This window comes from Chlamydotis macqueenii, chromosome 7, assembly GCF_036417535.1.
Source record: "Chlamydotis macqueenii isolate bChlMac1 chromosome 7, bChlMac1.mat, whole genome shotgun sequence".
Lineage (NCBI taxonomy): Eukaryota > Metazoa > Chordata > Aves > Otidiformes > Otididae > Chlamydotis > Chlamydotis macqueenii.
This window is the reverse complement of record NC_141562.1, coordinates 35,390,778-35,413,004: the sequence shown is the minus strand read 5'-3', so window position 1 is coordinate 35,413,004 and position 22,227 is coordinate 35,390,778. Positions and strand designations below refer to the sequence as shown.

General features: G+C 36.9%; 1 protein-coding gene across 1 annotated transcript; it reads right to left on the bottom strand.

Moving 5' to 3' along the window:
• Nucleotides 1-6,902: 6,902 nt before the first annotated feature.
• On the bottom strand, nucleotides 6,903-20,713 carry ACADSB (acyl-CoA dehydrogenase short/branched chain). Its single transcript, XM_010120087.2, has 10 exons — nucleotides 20,558-20,713; nucleotides 19,535-19,635; nucleotides 18,511-18,717; nucleotides 17,916-18,086; nucleotides 16,446-16,571; nucleotides 15,958-16,050; nucleotides 13,330-13,419; nucleotides 11,647-11,784; nucleotides 10,871-10,970; nucleotides 6,903-10,190 (listed from the first exon to the last, which is right to left on the bottom strand). The coding sequence occupies exons 1-10, from the start codon at nucleotides 20,637-20,639 to the stop codon at nucleotides 10,120-10,122; spliced, it is 1,179 nt and encodes a 392-aa protein (XP_010118389.2). The 5' UTR covers nucleotides 20,640-20,713; the 3' UTR covers nucleotides 6,903-10,119.
• Nucleotides 20,714-22,227: the final 1,514 nt, after the last annotated feature.

The window sequence follows — 22,227 nt, the reverse complement described above, 5'->3', positions numbered from 1 at the left end:
CAGAGTTACTCAGTCTAAGAGAGACCTAAACTAGACATCACAGAGCGGTGCCGGGGTGGAGCTGACATACAGATATGCAGTCATCAAAATACATCGTGGGTGAAGAGATGTTGCTTTATGTAGAGGGACTGGGAGCACAGGCAATAGCTGTGAAGCTTGGGAGATTTCTCGGCTGTGTCCTCCTTAGAAATCCAAATTTCAAGAGTATAAAGCAACCGTATTAAGATATAGTTCACTGTATTTTAAATCTATCCAGGGGCCTCAATACCTCATATCGTTGATTGGCTTATGACAAAGAACACATCTAGTTTTACCCGTTTCAGCACCAGTGAATAGACCTCACTGTGTGTTGATGTGTTGACTGCACTGAAGGCTTGGCCACGGGAAGAGTTCACACATGCCAGGGTCTGTGGCCTGGCCAGGCAGAGCTTAAGGTGGCAGAGAGGACTCCATTCAAAGCTGAAGCCTAGACTAACTGAACCGAGGCCTGCAGTGAGTATTATTAACACGAAACAGGGCTTTGGGTCCAGCCTGGCAGAGAGCCATGCTGAGCACACACCACCATTCACTACAGCTGCAGGACCAATTCTTACACGACTGATCTGACTTTACTCACAGGAACAAAGTGTTTTCACTACAGCAAGCAAGAGGATGCAGGGCTAGGGATGCTTTTTTACCAGTACATTGCTTCTGCTCACTAATTTTTCTTAAAAATAATCTAGACACTGGTTTACATGAGTCCACAACCAGTTCTAACCCAACTTACAATTCAATCCATATCGCAGAATTTTACCTGTGGCCAAGTACTAATTCAAAATTTTACCAATGTCTGCCTGCTTTTCCATGGAATAATAGCAAAATGTGTTTCCAGTTCTGATTTTGACTCATTAAATCCTGTTGACAAAATAATTTGTTTTAAGAATTAAATGAAATCCTTTTCAGAAGAACTCACCTCAAGGTGCACACATGGCAAGGAGCTCTCAAATATGTAATTCGTGGAAAACTCAACACGTTAGGAGACCTGATACTCCTACTGCAGCGCCTGTGCAGAATACGGAGCACGGAGTAAACTGACAAAATAATTGGATTATACATGCACAATTCAGACTTTCGGTTACTGGGTGCTTTCTTGCTCCTGGTTTCCACAGAAAAGTCAGTTTTTTGTTCCTTAAGTCCTTGTACTGCTTATTTACATATGAAAAGGTAAGTTTATAAAAGAGCTTTCCTATTTTACTACATCTAATAGTTAATAATTTAAATCTGCAGCCATTATCATCATATAGATTGACACAAATGGCATATGGATCATTCTGGGGATGAGGGTTAGTTTCTTTTAAGAGAGAATTGTTTTAGTTTTTGCAGGAAATTAATCAGGGGAATGGGCTTTGTGGAGCATGGAGCAAATCTAATCTGTTCTTTGTTCAAATTTGCCTTGCTCCAATTCCTAGCAATTGTAGACAACATGCTCTTTTGTTCGGGAGCCACTTGTTACATGCATAATTAGAGACTGCAGTAGCTGTGTTTAAAGAAAAACTGTTTTCCAATGTAATGTGTGATCTTGATAATAGTATTTTCATCAAAGGTAGCAATTACATTCATTAAGCTGGGACTGGCAAGGCAGCAAGGAAATTAAGTGGAAGGTGAATAAAAAGCTCCCCGTTTCTTTTTAAAATCTCTGTCTCTTTATAAGTTGAAATGCACCATGTTGAGCTGCAAACTGGAAAATACATACTGAATATAAAAAAAAAAAAGAAAGAAAGAAAAAAATAAAGTCCTCCTTAACCTTTCTGAATAATGATCCAGAAGATATCCTAGGGACACCTACTATAGATGCACTTTTCAAATTAAAGGGCTTTATTCTACATTAATTTCTTATGCAAGTTTTAAACGAGCTCAACATATGATTCAGGTCTTTAAAGGCTCCAGGGCTCTCTAGGATTAATTCACTGTTCTTTTCACACATAAATTAATTGTTTTGTGTTCTCAAAAACGGCAAACAGCACATAAATCAACCAGTTTAGAAAAGATGCAAGGCTGGTACCTTTTGCAAATCACTGAAGTTTGCTATTTACACTTACAGTATGTAACTTTTAAAGGAAAAGCTGGAAAAGTAGGACGTATGTTGTTAATTCTAAGTGGATTTCTTGAGTGCATAACTCATTTTAGCAATCTGATTCCTTGAAAGACAAAAGTTGTGGAGCACTGAAAAGCCATTCTTCCAGCACCCTAATTATATTTTTCCAGTTAATAATTCAATTACATATCACTAATGCTATTTGCAAACATTCCCACATAAAAATAGCTAGTTGTGGTGTGTTGTGTTTTTTTTTTTTTGTCCATCCTCCCCCTTTTTGCCTTAAGCCTTGTAAAAGTGAGATTTGCAGATGGAAAAATGTGAAAATCTACAGACATGAGCCCTGCAGCCCCAGGAGGGCTGTGCTCAGTCCGTGGGCTCCCCCAGGCACTCCTGCTCAGCGCACGCACAGGAATCTCATTTTTTTTTACTCCAAAATGTAATATTCCCCTTTTCCCAGGCACTGTATCGCAGGCTGAGAAGCGGGGAAAGAAGGTCCATCCCTTCATACCTGTGCGGACAGCCAGGGCAGCGCACCACTGCAGAGAAGTGGTTACTTCAGATGAGGGCTGAGCCCTAATTTGGCATGCAGGCAAAATACCCCCCACTTCAGGGATCTCAGCAGGTGTCAACCAAAGCAGACGACATTGCAGCAAGTGCGGCAAGTCTAATTTACAAGCACTTACAGCAGGGCAGGTACCGAGAAGCAGGCGATGGCAGGTACCATGCTCCCTCCTGAACAGGGATGTCCCAGCACGCTCTGATCTCGAGGCAAGAGAGAAAAAACGAAGCCAGAACCTGGTTATTCGTAACTTCAAAAATAACTGTTTCTCCCTCTGCTCTTCCCAGAAATAGAATATGAAACCACAGTGTCTTCGCCAAATTGGAATTTGCATAGTTCTGCGAAGCATTTCCTTCAGTTAGGAATGATTTAATTATTCTTCACTTCCTCTTCTAGAAATCATTCCTGGATAATGAGGTTAGCATAGAGCAGATATGTTTCAGTCAAGAAATAGATGTAATTCAGTGCCAGAAGGCTTTTACAGTTTAAAAAAAAAAAAAAAAAGATTTTTGGACACTTCTAAATAGAAGCAGCAGTATAGAGAAGGCTGGCTATTAAATTACAATAGCCTGAGACACCAGATCACTGGGTGCTTTAACCCAGTGCTGTGTCAGCACCCTGAAGAATTAAAGGACAACCACAACTCTCTTCTGGCCCAGATTCTTACACAAGGGTAACAATGCACATTTTAAATAATTATTAAATAATGACAAGCTATATTACCTCCAGAGAATTGTTTATCTCTGCAAATTGAATCACTGAAGTCGAAGCACAGTAGAGCTAAAATACTTCTAGCATAAGATGGAAGACCTACTGCTGCACCTTACTTTGGACCTTGGAAACTGTGAATCCTGCATGGCAGTCAAATATATTTTATGAAAAATAGCTTGCTAAGTCTAGCTTTTATTATTCAAGCAACCATCAAAACAACCTGCCATATCAATCAAATGTAGACATTGCCGCAATTACACGGAGCAAATGATTTTCTCTTGAAAGCTTGGTTGGACAGACATTGAGAAGACCAAAGTACTTCGGAATTTAAGAAGAGAGCATAACAGCTTGTGTTTGATAAAAATCATACAATGGAACATACGGAATTTTTCTCTGAACATGGGGAAAACAAGACTATGAACATAAATACAGCCTTCATATCATATAACCATCTTCTAGTACATAATAGGGAGTCATAAAACATTTTCAAAGTTCAGAAACTACCTGAGCTGAAAAAAGTGCTTTGCCTCAATTCTTATGGGAACAATTGGAGCAAATGCTGCATTTGGTGTGTAAACATCCTCCATCTCAGCAACAGAATGTCTAACATTTTCTTTCCTAAAACAAACAGCATCAGCTTTTGCACTAAAACACATTTTCTCCATACCAACTCTATCTTCAATAGCTTCACTAACAAAACAAGTCCTGTGGAGCTTTTCAGTATTTACCTACATTTCCAGAACCTTAACTTTAATTTCTGAATTATTCCTCGATTATTTTTAGGTCAGTTTAGCAGAGTTGACAAAAAAAAAAAAAAAAAAAAAGGAAAACATTGTGTTTATTGTGTTTATAACTTAGCATCATTTCAAAGTTGTTTTTTTCACTGCAGCTGGCCTTTTAGTCGGCGTTGGGTGCATGATACAGCAACTCCATAAACAAAGTTATATCGGCTAATACTTTTCAGCATCAATAACGTTTGCAGCTTCTGGGACTCTCAACCTTTCACGCTCTCTGCTCTTTGTATCTCTACAGATAAAAAAAAAATATCCAGAGAAGCTAGCGTCTTTCTAAAATGTAATTATCATGTCTTTATGTACTATCTAAACAAAGGCAGAAAAACTCAGCAGCACAGTATCAAATTAAAATTGGATGACTGCTCTGGTTATATTGAAAAATTTGCATTTAATTTGCATACTTAAGATGCAAATTAGTGAATAGAAAAAATCTTGCAGCATGTCCTAGAAAATAATTTAGGCCAAAAATATCCAAGAAACTTACACCAAACTTAACCAGATAAAAAAGATGATCAGAAAAATTATTCTGTTCATCTGACAGGTGGGTCATGTTTAAAAATCTTGGCTGAATGTTCTTAAGAGAAGGCAGGAAACAACCCCTCAACCAGGAGAACATCAGCTCTGGGTGTGTGTATCAGAGCTTCTAGTGCCCTACGAAGTAGAGACCCAACCAGAGTCCTTCTGCAGGCTCCAAAATCGAAACTTTTCAAAACCAAACCAGGCAAACTTACCGGGCTCAGAGGGGCACAGGATACAAACTCAACTCAAGATGAACCCATCATATTGCAGCTCAGCTCTTCCCTTCGTTCTCTCTACACTAGGAAAGAAAGTCATCTCATAGCTGGCAAACATTAAGACATTTCTTCATCTGCCAACTTGTGTTTGGCTCCAAACCAAACAAGCAGTAACACACCGTTTCAGCTCTTCCCACCGATGAGCACTTTCCCTCGTGACCCTCCAGCCATCGTTACAGATGAAGTGAAGCTCATTTTAAGTCCTGCTAATGCTGGCAAGTTAACTTCTCTCCTATGTTAAACATACCCAAAGCAGTGAGTTTTTAAAACTGTCACAAATTGTGACAACGGTTTATGCAACACTTCAGATGGACTGTAGACCTCCAGGTCTGGCTGGTTAAAGAACAGAATTTACTTTTCAGTCCATACATGCTAATTTCCTGGTTAGGTGACCTACAAATAACAAGCTTACAATGTGGAAGTTGGGGATTTATTGCTGCGTTTTAGGTTTTCCTGTTGCTATTCAAATTTATTTTTTTTTTAGGGAGTGGTTACAGCTTGTAATAGCTTTCCTTTCTGCAGAGATCCCTGCAAAATGTTGGATGAACATATGCTTCTGCACATTCAGAAGTCCTCATTGTGTAAATTACATAAACCCAGTTCTGAAAGTGCTGGTTACTTGGCTGTCGAGAAGCAGCTCTCTGTCAGGCACGGAGCGCTTTTTCTTTAGGATCTTCACTGAGGTCACCTTGACATTTCTTTATAGGTATAGTCTTCCAATACTAGTAGCTCTACAGCTAGTAAGACACACAGAGGAAGAATAGTTTCAGAAAGATGTAAATGATCTTGAAAGAGCATACAAAAATGCTATTGCTGCCTGTTGAGACTGTACATCTTTTTGATTTGTATTTTCAAGTATTTTATCTGAAAAAAGGTTGCATTGTGCATTGCATGTTCTTTTGAACATTAATATACCAATACAAATCAACATGCGAATGCTTTGAATGCTCTGATCTATGAAACAAGCTGTTAGATAACACACTGGTTAGTTCTGGTCACCTAATGTATTAGACAGTTATTGCACATGAACAGAATATTTTTAGAGGATAATAAACGCCAAGATTTCAAAGCAGCTTAATAACGTCTCTAGTATCAGATAATGAGAAATTCCCTCAATGCCGCTAAGTTGGACTTTGTTAATTATAGCAACTGATCTTACAACTGGCATATTTAACTGAAATAATGACTGTAATTCCTATTTGTTAGCCTGGAATTCTGGATTCACTATGCATTGGTGTTTGACTGTCTCTGGTGTGGGCTCAGGAAGAACTCTTGCTTCCTCTCATCTGCACGTACAGCTGACCACGCTATGTAGCTCCAGGCAGCCAAATGCAGAAGAGTAAGACTGATAACCATGTCCCCACCAGGAGCTAGACCAAGGAGTTACACTTCAGAGAAGCCAACTAGTTGCCAAACGCTCTGCAATGACTGTATTTTGATAAAACATAAAATGACAAATAGTGAAAATTCTTTAGGAACTGTACAATACACATTCATCTGCCCATCAGCTCTCACTTGATTTGTGCCTCCACCAACAGTTTGGAAAGTGATAACAGAACAGGTAAATATTTATGACGTATTTGTGGTAGCTGTTAACCACTTTAATGTAATTCTCTAGGAGAACATCTATCACATTGGTACACTGAATTTGAGGAATTCAGTTGAGGGTTGAAGAAAAACATTTCTTCAGCTTTTGTGTATGCAATAAGCCGGCTCAGGAAAGTCAGACAGCTGATTGCAAAGCAGATTGTTTCAAATTGAGCTTAGCTTGGTAGAGAGAATTTGAAATGTGTCTCTCACCAAAAGATTTCCAAATGGAAATGCAATAACGCGTTAATTAGAAAATTCTTTACATAGCAAAAGGCTCCCAATGAACAATTACTTTCTATTTCACACAAGCCTTTTCTAACGCAATCTTTATACAGGGAAAAGAAAATATGGAAGAAAGAACAACAGCATAGAAAACATCATATAAAATGTTGTATTTGAGTATTTCCCAAGTAGTGATTATATCTTTCTCTGGAAATCTGCCTCAGGCCTTTAGCACAAACTAGAATAAAACTAAAGAAATCTGACAGATTATATAGTCATTCTCTCCTAGTACAAGAATTGCAAAATCTGGGGAAAATGTTAAATGACAGATTATTAGAGAACCATCACCTGATATACAAGATTAGCATTGTATCAAGTCAAATATAAAATTCAGGCACTTTTTAATACATTCTCAAGGTAGGTCTTTTCTTCTAACCAGGGAAGCCCAGATGCAACGTTTAGTACTGAAGATGCTGTTCCAGGGCAACAGGAGTTTGATCGACTGGGCTGACTAAGGGCAGATAAAGGGAAAACTCACGAATATGGTGTATAAAGCTGCTGTCATTAGCACAGAAAGCCTCACGGCGTTCACAACACCAGCTCTGCAGCCCTACGCTTGGTGTAGCCAGCCACCATCAAGTCCTGCGCCCACAGTGGCAAACGGAGAAATGCACTCTATGACAATCCATAAATGCCTGTCCCAAACTGAACAGGGGGTGGGGAGTGCAGGCAGCTCTTCGCAGCTCCTGGAAAACAGCACAGCACATCTTATAACTAAATTAATGTCTGTGCTAGTGCAGCGATGGAATCAGAGTTAAGGGAGTGAAACAAGTTAACTCTTCCCAGAGTCAGCGACCAGAACAGCCAATGCTCTCCACAGCGGTACGTGCCCTTTTAAAACAACAGTGAAAGCAACGCAGTGGCTGGAATTCATTTGTGCGCATGTTCCTCCACAGAATCTTGCAGGAAAAAAATCAAACAGAATACATACATTGCTTTAAAATGTTACTGTGTACAGAATACAGCATATAGAACCAAGACGTGAAATATTTACAGTTCTAACATTAGTTAAAGGCTTGACCTTGCTTTTTGGAGAAGAACTGTTAGGTAGATGACGAGGCTGTTCAGGTTGTTTCCTGGACTACAGCATCTGCGTTCAGACTGTAGGAAATTACATTATTTTGATTTTTTTTCCTGATTATTTTTTCAAATGGATCTCTGACACAGTTCTACACAAAGAGACAGTCCTTTTACATAATCCTGGATATCCAGCCCTTAACAGTCCTTCAAAGAGCTTTGCACTTTCCTCCATAAAGGGTTTGCTTTTAGCACTATATTAAGTCAATTAAGTATTGTCACTCACTTCCTAGCCTCACACAAAACTGCAGAAGCCAAGCTACGGTAGTATCTCAAACTAGCAGACCTATTAAACAGTATGAATCAAAACCTGATCTCTGCTGACACGTGTTAGCAAAGCAGCCTAAACTTCAGCAGCTAAGGACTGCCTCACTTTAGCACAACTCATCACCTTAACCAACATTAAAATGATCGTAAAAATTCATGCTTGAGTTAGACCTGCAGATAGACTATGTTGGGCAGAATAACTGTAGTTAACTGTTACGGTGTCTGTAGTACTAATTCTAGTCTAACAATCTCTCCAGCCATTTCAACTCAGCTGAAAGAAAGCCTACAAACAACCTGAAATGCATTAAAGATTATGATGATGATAATAATAATATTAATAATAATGCTAGAAGAAAACTTCAGAAATCACCTAGCCTCCCCTCCTACTCTCACATTTTTGAAAAATCTCAAAGCTGTTGATCATACCGATACAGAAGGGACTTTTTTATTGGCATAAGGATAACTACCACATTAATTCTCTGTCTATCAGCAGGCAAAGCGTGTATGCGGGGAGAGTGATTCACCAAAGTAGTTACTTCTTTTTGAAGCTGACAGCAAGTCAGAAAACTTTTTGTGCTTTTCCTCCTTCTTTGTTTCTTTGAATAAGGCACTGCAGCCTGCTTGTTTTACAAAACCATACTCATTAAGTGTCATTTACTCTGGATTTGCTAGAAAAGCCTTTGGGAGCCTCGGACGGTTACATTTTAAGCTCCATTCAAAGTGAATCATCAGTGACTAGCAAGCTTTAAAAATGAGATTCCTCTAAGTTGCAAAAGCCAAAACCAGAAAATCAATCCTTCCCTCCCAAAACCACTTGAAACAAATTGCTAATTACGGCAATTATAATAATTTTTCACGTTAAGCTTTCCGTATCTTGATTCTTACTTAATTAGTTCTCCAGCACTGAAGAGGTTTCTGCAGTAAATAAAATGTCTAACTTTAAAGTAAACAGAGAGGGATAAAAAAAGCAAATATTTCTCAACACCCCCCTCTCTTTCTCTCTGTTTCAAAAGGAGAAACACTTTGCTGTTTTTGTAGAGAACCACTAACTTCCATGAGGGAGTTTTCTAAGCTGCAAATTAACAGTCCCTCCCTAACTCCCAGGAAGGCTCTGAGGATGACAGTTTGTGAAATGCACTGAAGACAGAAAGGCCACTGTAAGGTAGTATCGCAGCATTCCCATTACCTAGCTTGTATCTCTGTCTTCTGCAGAACTACCAGAGCTTTTTTAACCCCATTTCACAAAGATTTCAACTCAACCTTTTATGAAAGGAGACCTATAAATAGCCTCTTAGATTAAAACCCTTAACCGCTGAGAAGGCTGGAAAGGGAGGTAGGTATTATCCACCTTTCAGTACTACAAATTGGGGCTGGAAGGGCTTAATTACCAAGATATACTTAAGAACACACTAAGGGCTGCTATAAAAATTACTCCAATTACAGCAGCTCCACAGACATCGCTCCACCTGGGAGAGAGGAAACCATCACTTCTGTCTCTTTCCACATACCTCTCCTGTACCCCATGCTAATAAAGGGCATCACGAGCAAACAGCAGCTTCACGCCATGCAACAGCTCTGCTGGATGTGTAGAGTTCCTTCTCCCAGCTGGCTTAACAGAACCTATCACACCAGGCAAGCGAAAGATTTGGCTTCTTTTCTTTTCACTTTGAAATCTCAAAATGGAGATACACTATTTGCACAACCTAAGGCCGCAAAATAATTTCAGCCAATGTACTAGCTTAGAAGTTCCTCAAGCAGAAAGAGATACTTTTACCCCATGATTCGCATTTGAACATGGAATTAACGATTTCACATGAGTTACACACTCACTGTCCTGAAATTCATGGTTTCCCTTACGATTTTGTCTGTGATGATGTATTCTTATTTATGATTTTTATAATTACAAATAAATGTGTAATTCACAATGAATGTTCAGGAAGATAATTTCCGTTAATAGTCCTTATGGTTTCAGTACTCCTGTGCTAAGTTTTTTGCAATGGTGCTCAACTGGATATTTGAAGTGCCTTCATATATTGTACCTGAAATCAGAATAAAATAAATTAGAAGACTGTAAAACCACAGTGAGCATATGAATCAAGACAAAGATATTGTTCTAACAGTTCAGTTAGAACATTTACAATTATGAAGTGAAGCTTTACTGAGCAAGTTCTAGAAACAGATTGTTATTTACACAAATGTTCATATTTTATTATCTGCAACAATTAAAACACTCCTCTGCTGGTACAACATAACGACAAAGAGGTTTTCCTGAAAAGCAATTCCTAAATAACGACCAAAAATTAAGTATTTACAAATGCTGTCAGCAATAAAAGTCAAAGGGTAATATTGTTAGAAATGCCAAGCTGTTAGGTCCAAGGATTACACTGGTAAACAAGGAAGTCTTGCAAATAAAGCTCCACACAGATTCAGATCTTAGAGCCAAAGAAAGTATTTTCAATTTTTTTGAACTGAAATTTTCTTAATAGAATGCGACACAACGTGTGTGCCTGTATTTTATTGGTATCTAATTAAACATTTCAACTAGCCTTACATACATGGATATTTATACCTAAAGTTTTACCTTCTCATATCTGAGCCTTTGAATCAGTGTTGATTACAGTTTCAGGGAAAAAAATAATCTTTAAAAAATGGCCATTCATCCCCAAACTTTAATATTACTAATGCTACAAGAAGTACTTGTTAAGAAACCATCACTCACCTATCTTGCAGTCACGATAGTATTTTTCTATTGGATAATTTTTTGTGAATCCAACACCACCCATCCATTCAATACATTTACTAGTTGTCAGTGTTGCAACCTACGAAAATAGTTTCAGAGTTACAAGTTCAGGATACAACTTAATGCGGGTGGTACTAAATTGTATTTCTTTATAGCTATTTAAAATAAAAACAAACTAGCAACTAAAACAAGTGGGAAGAGGAAGGACTGATATTTTTGTATTCATCTTATTTATGGAAGTTATTTTAGAATAAAAATTACATTTTTCTAAATCAGAGGACATAAAGAATTCACTAACCATTACTGCAATAGTTCATATGCTGCACTATGAAAAAGACAATTACAATTAAAAGCAATTACAAAGAGGCAGAAGTAATCCAGTCTGCACCACATTAAGACTCGCAGTTGCGACCAGGAGAGTTGAAATGGTCACAAATGAAGCCTCACCAGGCCATTTCTCCAGCCACAGAAAGAGAATTCAGAGAAAATGAAATCTCTCTAGATGAGTGAAAATACTAATTCACTTTCTTTTTTAATGTTGTTGCTTGTTTTTCAAAATTTTATCTAGGGGTGTGAGCGGTTTATTCTTTGGTAGCCTACTTTACACTCCATATGTGGACAGAGAATGAGAAACAAGACAAATGTACATCCCCAGGTTTCACAGCAACACATGAATTAAGTTATATATTCAGTAACAGAAGAAACTTTTAAACAGCAGTGAAATAAATCCACTGAATAAAGAAACTGTGAGTCACCTCAGCAGCGTAGTATTTGGCCATGCTGGCCTCCTTTATGAATGGCCTTCCTGTTTCCACAAGACGGGCTGCGTTGTACGTCAGCAACCTCGCTGCCTCCAACTGCGTGGCCACCTGAGCTATCTGATGGTGCAGCCCCTGTAATAAGCACGCCACAAGTCAGACAGAACCAGTATCTAGTGCTCAACTGGAATTTCTAGCAAGAACCGTTCTTTTCACCAAGGAACACACCTATAATCTAAAATTAAAATCCAAATCTAGATAGACCAGTAATTCTGTACATCTCTGCATCAAAGTCAGAAAAACTCTGGGCCAACAAAGTCCTTTTAACAGCTGCACTCCCATTTTCTCCTTCCCTCTTCTTGGATCCAGGAGTACCGGGGAATTTCTTGCCTGGCTGTCTGGACAGGAGGGTTCAGCAGGAACCTGTTTGCACCCATGAATATCAAGGAAAATTCCAGCCAAATCGTAACGTCGTCCTCAGCACCAAAAAGACACCAGCAGGTCAAAGCTGTATTTTTATTTTGCAGTTGTCTATCAAGAACATTCATATATTAACAAGTCTAGTTCCATGATGAGCTTAACCAAGGAAGACTTGAAAAAGGTACCTCTTAAATAAAGTGGAGAACTAGCAAGGCAACACCTATTTCTTCCCATGTCCCATAGGCATGAGACAAGAGTTAGGAGCAGCATAAAAATATAGAGGACATGACCGATGAATGAATTCAAGGGGAAGGAAAAAGGTGATGGAGGTCACCTCTAAATGGTAGGTATTACAGAAAAATAGGTTTATTTAAGGAGACCCAAACATTATGATGATTAAAAATGAACATTTAGTTGTCTAACTTGCTCCTAAAACACAATGAGATCTTTTATCTTATTAGAACTCTAACGCTGCTCCCTCAAATTTGAAAAAAATATATATGCAGGTCAAAATAACAAAATGATTTGGCAATTATAAATTCCATTTCCCATTCAAAAGACGCAGTTCCAGTAATTTCCTAGATATCTGTGGGTGCTTCCTAAAATTTGTTTAAATTATGAGTAGTACTAATGTTCTTTCCCTTCACTCGAGACGTAGGTTTCTTTTAACAAGAAAATTACTACAGTAATTACAATTATATATCTTCCTTATTAAACTATACATCATTTTTGCAACAAAGAGTCTTTTTCGTTTTAAGATACAGATATTATCATGAAAACTAAATGTCTTTCTATAACACAGGAAATCTAATAATTCAATCAGTTTTTCTCATCTTTTTATAATTTCTAGTGCCTCCAGAAAAAGGCCTTCCCCTACACCTCATGAAAGGGTAACAAAACTCAAACACATTCAACATACCGCGATATTAAAATCAGAAGAGGAAGGAGGTCCATATATATTATTTTCAAAGGCAGTGAATATACTATCAAGCAAAGAGAGCTATGTTAATGTTCTGAAGTTTTAAATGATTTATACAGTACTTGCAAAGGCGCATAGCACTGAATTTATACATTTTACGTGGCAAATGAATGTTCATCCAAAATTATTTTGAAAAATTATCTCAAATATTGATAAGTAGAGACATGACATAAGGTGGAGCACAGATTATGCAAATCAGATTACTCACTTTACTGATTTCATCTACTGTGGTAACTACTACTTTCTTGGAGGAAACTTCCCATGTGTTCATTAACAAGTACCTGGAAATCAAACACGCTTTTCCCAAACTGGACTCTCTCCTTTGTATAGGGAATTGTATGGTCAAAACACCCCTGTGCCAGTCCTAACATCTGTAAGAAACAAGACATACTGAGGTGAGTTAAGAGTTTAAAAAAAAAAAAAAGTGTGAAAAAACTAATTTTTGAACAAAACTTATGGGTCAACTATGGTTGTGCAAATACTAAATGTTTCTGGGAAAATTCTTAATTACATGGGAAAATTACTGTAAAATAAAGATCTATAGATCTATATTACACTATTACAGGGAAAATAATTTGAATGATTATCCAAAGCTGTTTTCATAATAAAAATAATTTCTCATTTTATAGAAGACACTAGACTGTCAGAATTAGCAATTTATTTCTGAAGTTAGAAAATTAGTATAGTGGAAGGAGAGAGAGTATTTGTTCCAGCATTTTCTAGAAAAAACGCAACTCAACAGAACAATTTTAGGAGACCCATTGTCTTTTCACATACTCTCTTCACTCAGCAGCAAACACAGCAAAACACAATTGTTATCTTGGAGAATAACATCGAGAAAAACTACATATGAACGTTTATAAAGCAGTAATTCACATCTACCTTAGCGTCTGATTTGTTCGCCTAAAGAAACATTAGGAAATCTGGAAAGTAAACTAGTTTTACATTTAACTACCAAATTTTGAGAAGTGTATTCCATTCCAAACAAGACAGTAAAGGAAGGACCTCGCCTATCATATATCTTGGAATACATAGCTATCAGTAAAGATCAGTTGGTTTAATTAGGTAACTACCATCCATCTGAACGCATTCTTTCTACCTAGTTTCTTTCCTAGGAAAAACAAAGGTAGGAAATTAGATTAGGGGAAGCATCAAACAAGGGGAAAAAAAAAAAAGGGGGCACGAATGGCATGAAGAACTATCAAAAAGCAAGGTAAAAGTATACGGTAAAATTGGAATCTCATAAACTTTTCTAAGTCTCGACAGGATACTACAACGCTGCAGTCAGCTGTCCCATCAAGCAACTTATGTCAAACTACTTTTAACGACATACAATAGCGTATGGGTATTTTTGGATAGACCCCCATATTAAGCTGAAAGCCAAGGGCCCCAGATAAAAGCATGACTGACCTAGGTTCAAACTCCTTAATCATTTAAGATTCTAAAGAAACCCCACAATACATAGGAAAATGAGCGTGTGGGAAAAGAACGTAAGAAAATAATACAGTCTGCTGCTAATTGGCTGTGTTACCAGATTTGATGCCTTCTTACATCAACTCATATGGATGAGCCAAGTATATCAACTTCAGCACCTGTAACAATATATGGAGCTACCTTGCACTAAAACTATCTGAGACTGTTTTTCAGAGCCACAACTACGTCTTAGAAGGCGTTCATTATCTTTTAAAACTATTACTACTGCAAAACTACACTCAATACTACAGGGCTTTAGAACTGCTGTTCTTGTCCATTCAAGTACATTTCTCTTTATTTGAAGGTGCCAAGGAAGTTGTAACTAAGATATAACAACTACCTGACCTTAACTTTTAATTAGGTTGTAAGTATAACTTGGAGTAATTAAGAGTAAAATCCAGACTGCGTATTTTACTGCTAGAATCTCTATATTATTTATATCTCTGGGAACAACAGGGCCCACAGCTCTAGTTTTTAAATGCCGTATCAGACAAGGTTTAATCACAGATAATATTTAGAAATTATGGAAAAGCCAACCCATTTAGCAGCACAGTACACTGCCATGTGGAAAGCCTACATTTCATGAGGACTATTACTTCTGGTTTGTTTGCAAACCAGGTCAAAAGATAAGGGAGACTGGTAGTACAGCCATATTACACCCTATACAGCACAACTACATTCACAACAGAAACAAAGAAACAATTACTTTCAAAAGAAAAAAAAATAGAAAAACTTCTCATAAGTCATTTTATTATACAGCTGAACCTGATTTCCACTGAAATCAGCAGCAACCTGAGATTCAAACTGAGTTTACAGCAAAACACAACACTGAAATAACTCCAACTTCAGCAACTATTTTCCCCTTGCACTTGCCATCAGGTGCAATGTTCAAGCATAACAATGAACTAGGACACTCCTGCTACACACACAAAAAACCCATAATTATTTTAAAAATAAGTTGACTTTTAAAAAAAAGTTGTTGGGAAAACACCAGCTAGCACAAGGTCACATTTGGCAATCCCATACAATCACAGTTGGAAGCATTAATAAAAAATTACATTTCAGTGTGTTATATTTTCCAAAGTTCGTTTTCTTTGTAAAATAAATTTGCATAACGGAAGATAAAAATGTTGATATATTTCAGTAGCAATAAGTTAACACCAAAGACAAACTAATTGCCATTTAATGTTTTCTAAATCTATTGCTTATCTCATTGAAGGAGAATTTTGCCATTTACAGTTGTTCCAGTATTTTACTGTAACTTAGATACAGGAAGAGTGACATCTAGTGGTAGTTTCGGTTTTAATAAAGTATTTTCTAAATCATTCTTATCGGCTTTAAATATGTTGTAAATTTCGATCCAAATTCAAAGTGGTTTTATATATATATACACATATACATAGTGGTTGTATTCAGTATTAAACAAAATCACCCACCTGTGCAGCAATACCTATTCTGCCGGTATTTAGCATTCCAATTGCATACTTGTAGCCTTGTCCAACCTGTCCCAGGATATTGGTCGCAGGAACCTAAAGAATAAAACCACTCAATTATTCCTGTTCTATTCTGCTTTGCAATTCCTAACATGGTTCACAAGTGAATGAGTGTATATGTTTTATTTAATGTTCCTCATAAGTGAAGGCATCAAACATAAACCAGACATTTGATTCCTGTTTGATTAGAACATTCTCTCATATATGTGATTATAAACTGATGATTGAGTAAAACTGTACCAAAATTTAAGAAACCTAACCCCCCTCAAGACTTTTGTGGAAGAACAGGGAGAAAAAGTTAAAATATGCCAAACAATCAGTATGTCTAAGGAAAAAAAAAACTGGGAATTTAGTTAACATTCTTTCCTTAGATGTGGTAAAGTTCCAATTACACACAAATTATGCTTCAACAGCTAAACAACTTATATTACCTTAACATTGTCAAATGTTACTGGGCAGGTAGAAGATGCTCTGATTCCAAGCTTGTCCTCCTTCTTCCCTACATGTAGTCCCTCTGTGTTGCGATCCACTATGAAGCAAGTAATTCCCCTGTATCCCTAGGATGAATTTAAGAAGTAATCAACAACTGCTTTTTATACTAATATCACCAAATGGTGGTCTAAATATCGCATTCTAATACTGAAATTTCACACCTGCTTAATATTATATTACCAAATAAACCACTGGTAACATCTGTTCCCTCTATGCCTGCTAATTGTGGTTTAGCAAAGGCCAGAGATACCTATTAAAAAATTCCACGCGGAAAATACAATCAGAACAACCTTAAAAGTTCTCTTGACAAGACAGGGGACTAGTATGATGTAAATGAAACAGAGAGAACTGTAGTGCCTGTTCATACTGGAAATCACTGGGAAAGCAAGTTATTGCTGTGCAGTGAAGTTATTGCTTGCTGTTGGAACATGTCGCGGTCCTAAAATGGACTAAGCTAACATCCAGAACTGGTGCACACATTCTCCTGGTGATGCCAGCTTGCAGAACATGGATTTCACTGTCTCTTCACTTTAGGAAGGCAGTGAAAATATACTTAATAAAGTACTCTGAAATCATTATGATGGTTGTTATCAAAATGCTCAAAGAGTTGATTTGGTATTCAGATCATGATTTGGATGGGACACTAAATAATGCATGTGACAACACATAGATTGTATACCCTATCTAAATTCTGGCATCTCCTATGTATAGCCTTATAATCTTCACACCTTTGACGTCTTAAACTAGATTCCTGAAGTATAGAATGGTGATTCCTGATAGCTGTCACTTTCTCTCTTTCCCTCTGTATAATTCTTCTGTATAAGAAAGAGATACTGGAAGAAGTCTAAAAAATAAATAAAAGTTTTAAACAATAGTTTTGGATTTGATTATTACTCTACCATATTGTCCAGTACATTTTAAAGCCTGCAGTTGACTTTTCTGAATCTACTACCTATATCCACATTGGTGACAAAACATGAAACACACATATTCAGTTATGTATTTCTTTTAGCTGAACATACTTTGCTGTTGTATTCCTGTTTGTTTTCCAGTGCATGTAGCCTAAGCTCTATTTGGCCTTTTAATAACAGCAACTTTTCAGTTAAGTCAGAAGGGCTGGAAAGACTCAGACTACCTGTTCTTCTGTTACTCAGAATAAACCAACGCATGCTGTGCTCTTCATCTTTGCAATTACGATTCTGACATTTTTATTTTCCCCGGTGGGAGGAATTTATTAAATTGCTCAGCAAGTTCTCAATTTTTGTTGGGAAATATTTTTAAAGGTTTACTGTCAGCTAGGAAAAAGTTTGAAGAATATTAACCTTTAACATCAGATTATTAATATAAAATCCATAGTTAGACATACATATCAGCTGCCACTGAAACGCAACTATTCTTTAGCAACTTACTAAGGACGGATCTGTGTTTGCCATCACAAAAAAAACTCCTGCGTGTTCGGCAAAGCTAATCCACATTTTTGAACCATTGATAATATAGTAGTCTCCTTTCTTTTCAGCTCGAGTCTTCAAAGAAAAAGCATCACTGCCAGATCCAGCCTCCGAAAGACAGAAACCGCCTATCTGTCAATTGAAGGAAGGGCACAACATATAACAAATTCTGCAAGGGAAATAATTATAAACAAGCACAAGTCTCTTAAATTAAAACATTTTAAACTATTCCATCAAATTAACTAAGATTCAGCTATGGAGATTAAGAATAGAAACACTATGTAATTACATATCTCCCAAAGTCAACTGCCTTGAAGTTCTTTTTCACAGTAAATTAAATTTTAATGAAACTAATAAGCACCTTTCCACTTTTACCTCTCAGCTACTGATGACAGGATGTATCTATATCACCACAGATCTAACCAGTGTTGCAAAGTTCACAGATATTTTTCAATGCTGCAGTCACTCATTTAGTTACTGAAAAAACCCACCCCGCTAACATTACTTAACTATTAAAAATTATATTACAGTTTAGTAAAGTGAGACTTTGACTTACTGTATCTTTAGCAACTCTGGGCAAGTAAGTTCTCTTTTGTTCTTCTGTTCCATATGTGGTAAACAACTTATTTGTTAGTGTATTTTGGAGTTCACATAGAAGAGCTACAGCTGGATCAACTTTGGCCAATTCTTCTACCACCAGTATGACTGAAAAAAATGAAGCTCCAGTTCCTCCAAATTCTTCCCCAAGTTCAATACTCATCAGCTGAAATGTAAACGATGCAGATATATCAATCTGTTAGTTCTTATCAACAACCTGTTAGAACAAGCTGATACTTAACAGATTAAAATAAAAACCACAGAATGTATTTCCAGATCCTTCCTCAAAGACCTGTGTTCCTTCAATATCCTGAACAAACTAACAATTCTTCACAGAAGTTGACAGTCAATTCGTGCAAGAAATAATTAACATGTGCAGTATACAGGCCAATCATCACCCTAATTTGATTACATTTTCCAGAACAATTGCAATCTCAACAGAAGTCTAATATTTGGAGTTATTACCATATAAAATGACATTCTAAACACAGACAAGCTTTAAGTTTCATAGCAGGAAAGGCTAAAATTGAAGACAGCAATGAACAACAGGATATTTGCAACACAAAAGGTCCTTGTGGTTGGCCACTAAGGACATACAGGACTCCTGATACCCTTTTCCAGTAATGCTTATCAGAATCATGGCAGTTCTAGCATTCTATGCAATTATGCTGATAGAATTTAGGAAAAAAAAAAAAAAAGGGTGGGGGGAAGAAGATGACAAGGAACTCAAAGATAAGATGAAGAATGTGATATGGGAGAGGGGGAGATGGAAAGACTATTAAAGTAAGAGATGGAGAGTGATAATGCATAAAAAAAGAAGAGAAAGTTGCCTTGCTGTTGATAAATCCAAAATTTTCAATGATTCATTAGTTCATTTGAATTATATCCCTCAATTTTTTAATCTAAAAACCTGAAAAGTGCACCGCTAGAGTCATAAAATGATGTCACTTTCTGAATAAAAAATTAAGTAAAAGTGTGCAGACCCCTTGTTCAAACAATCCCTGTATTACAGAGTCTTCCATTTTCGAATTCTCATCCATTTTTTGCACCAAAGGTGCAACTCGTTCCTGAGCAAATTTTGTCACTGTAATGAAGAGAAGAAAGAAAGGGTGTAAGTATTCTAACGCTCTCCTTGAAGATCAATATAACAGTAATGTGGTACTTCTGACAGGTTATGCATGTATTCCCTGACTCTCCCAGATAGGTTCATAAAAAGGACAAAAAGTTGCCCAAGTCAAACAAGGTGATGTGCCACAAGGCTCAATTAGAATTGCTTTCTGAACTCAGCTACAACTCTGTAAAGTGAAATAAATACTTCCTAAATACTCAGAAACTTTGAAAGCACTTACATAACATTGGCTAATGAAAAAAAATATAGAAAATATTTCAAATACATCCCTTATTTGGTTAGCTGTATTGTCTTTCCTTATAAATTAAACTGGCAGTTTGGAAAGATGGTCTCAGGCTTTAATGCATGTTAATTTGAGTGCACAAAATCCTGTAAGACTGTTTCTCTTTAATTGGAGCCTTTTTTAAGCTCTCTCCCAGATGCACAGGTCCTCGCTCTTTCACCTTTACTCTGAGGATCCCTTCTGAAACATGGTCTTCTTCATGCAGGCCCGGCTGCATTGCAGCATCACCATTCTGTATTTACTTGAAATCTCTGAAAACTGACTGGAGCAGTTAACTAGCTGAACTAAACACTTCAGAAATGGCAAAAATCAATGCCAGGCAACTTCAGTCCAGCAAGAACAACAGTTTTAAACAGTAAATATTTATTTATGCAGAGTAAACTGCACTGTGGTATGTGGAACTGTGCTATGGGAGCATAGCAAAAGAACATGATACTTTTCTGTTGTGAACTAAAGCAGTTTTAAAATTAAGCACAATCCTACACGGCAATCTCAACATTTAACTAGAATTAAATACTGAGAATACATTTTTTAAGCTAAAATTTCCCTTCTAGTTAGACATTTCTGAATTTTAATTATACAGATAATAGGTACCCATATTTTTCAGCATTGTCTCCTCTTCGGTGAATGTCTGAAGCGGAGCACAGACAACTCCATCACTGGCTACATTTGGCATAAGTTGCGATTTGGAGGACCTAAAGACACATGGAGAAGCCCTCCAAGGAGCCAAGTATGCTGGCAAATTCCTCTTCAGCTGTTGACAATAAATATAGAACATCAAAACAGTTACTAGAATTTGTATTTGTAGTCTGACAGCAATACACAATTTTACCCAGTGTTTTATTCAGTAATTGAATAGGAAATACAATTTACATTCAATGTCTAGTGTGAAGGTTTTTGAGAAGACATAACCTCCCCTCCCGTGTCCTGAAAGAAAATGTCCTTTAATTCGTCTTCTTTTAAACCCAATCAGACAATTTTCTTTCTAGAAGTTTGCTAACACAATGTTATTATACAAAGTATTCACAGATGTTAATTTTAGTCAATTTAGCAGCAAATAAACCCTGCTGACAGTATTTATTTTTATAGATGATTTTGCAAGTCTGCTGCAATATTCATAGTAGTAAGCATATATTTTTATAGAATTAATATCTTCATTAACTAATATGATAAGAGTAAATGTGAAACAGACACACAAATGTTTTTTACAGAAGGTCAGTCAACTTTAATGATAGACTTAGCTTTCTCCCTGGTTTTCTAGGGACCAGCAACTCTTGTTTCTAAAGCAATCTGATAGCAGTTCATCTGGATTATTGGTATTTTGCTGTGAAAGGGCATAACTTTTAACAGCACTGTGGATTTTTATATTTAGACTGAGTTCTTATCCACCACTTAATGACTTTCAGAATGAGCACGCATTTCATAGACAAAGCTCTGGCATTTGGATGCTTCTGTATAGTTTATTTCTAAATAGTTAGTTTAAATGCTATAGTTAGTATGCTGATAGTACTACGTAACTAATAATTAATGTGTCTTCTTTGGTTGATTTATTTTAAAAGTACAGGAAGGAACTAAAACTGAGTCATTCATGTTTAACCTCTCCCTATTAATCCATAATATACAACAATTTCAAATGATATCAAGAAGCATTGTTTATTCAACCAAGAGGGCAGAGGTATTATAGTGTTTTACTACTGGGGGAATGGTGTTAGGCATATGCAGCAAAGGTCACAAAAATGAACAGAACAGACAGTGCCTTTTGGGAGGAAGCTATACATAGTGATTATCAGGTGGGTGGACATAGAAAATGTAATTTGTTTTGTACCTTGGAGAACTATAAAATACTTACTCAAGTAGAAAACAGCAGGCTTTAGAAAGGAACACGTTTGGTTTGAAAGTTAATGTACTTCCTAACCATACGATTATTTATTTGGATTTTTTTTTAAAGTTAGCATAATGAATATGATCTGGCTGAAAAAGTAACAGGCTAACAGTAGTTAAACTGCTGCAAAATGTATTCCTGAAAAGCAGTATTCAAAAAAGAAGCACAGTTCGACTAACTGATCTCAAAAGAAGCAAGACAGAAAAATGGCTTTGCTCTCATAGCTCCTAAAACCCAACTTATTCTGTGGCTAACATCTACAGATCAGATCTTTGCTACAGATATCCATCACCATTGCTGTGTCAGTCTAAAGTGCGGAGGTATTAATGTCTTACCAAGACAACCACTGACAGAAACTCCCAGTAGACACAGCTGTGCCATA

Bases quoted from the DNA above. Each gene is read 5' to 3' on its own strand.
- ACADSB (XM_010120087.2), bottom strand. From the start codon at position 20,639: ATGCCAAATGTAGCCAGTGATGGAGTTGTCTGTGCTCCGCTTCAGACA. The intron at 18,087-18,510 runs GTAAGTCAAAGT...TTCAATTGACAG, and splicing joins CCAGAGTTGCTAAAGATACA to ATAGGCGGTTTCTGTCTTTC. The intron at 13,420-15,957 runs GTGGGTGATTTT...TGTTTCTTACAG, and splicing joins GAATAGGTATTGCTGCACAG to ATGTTAGGACTGGCACAGGG.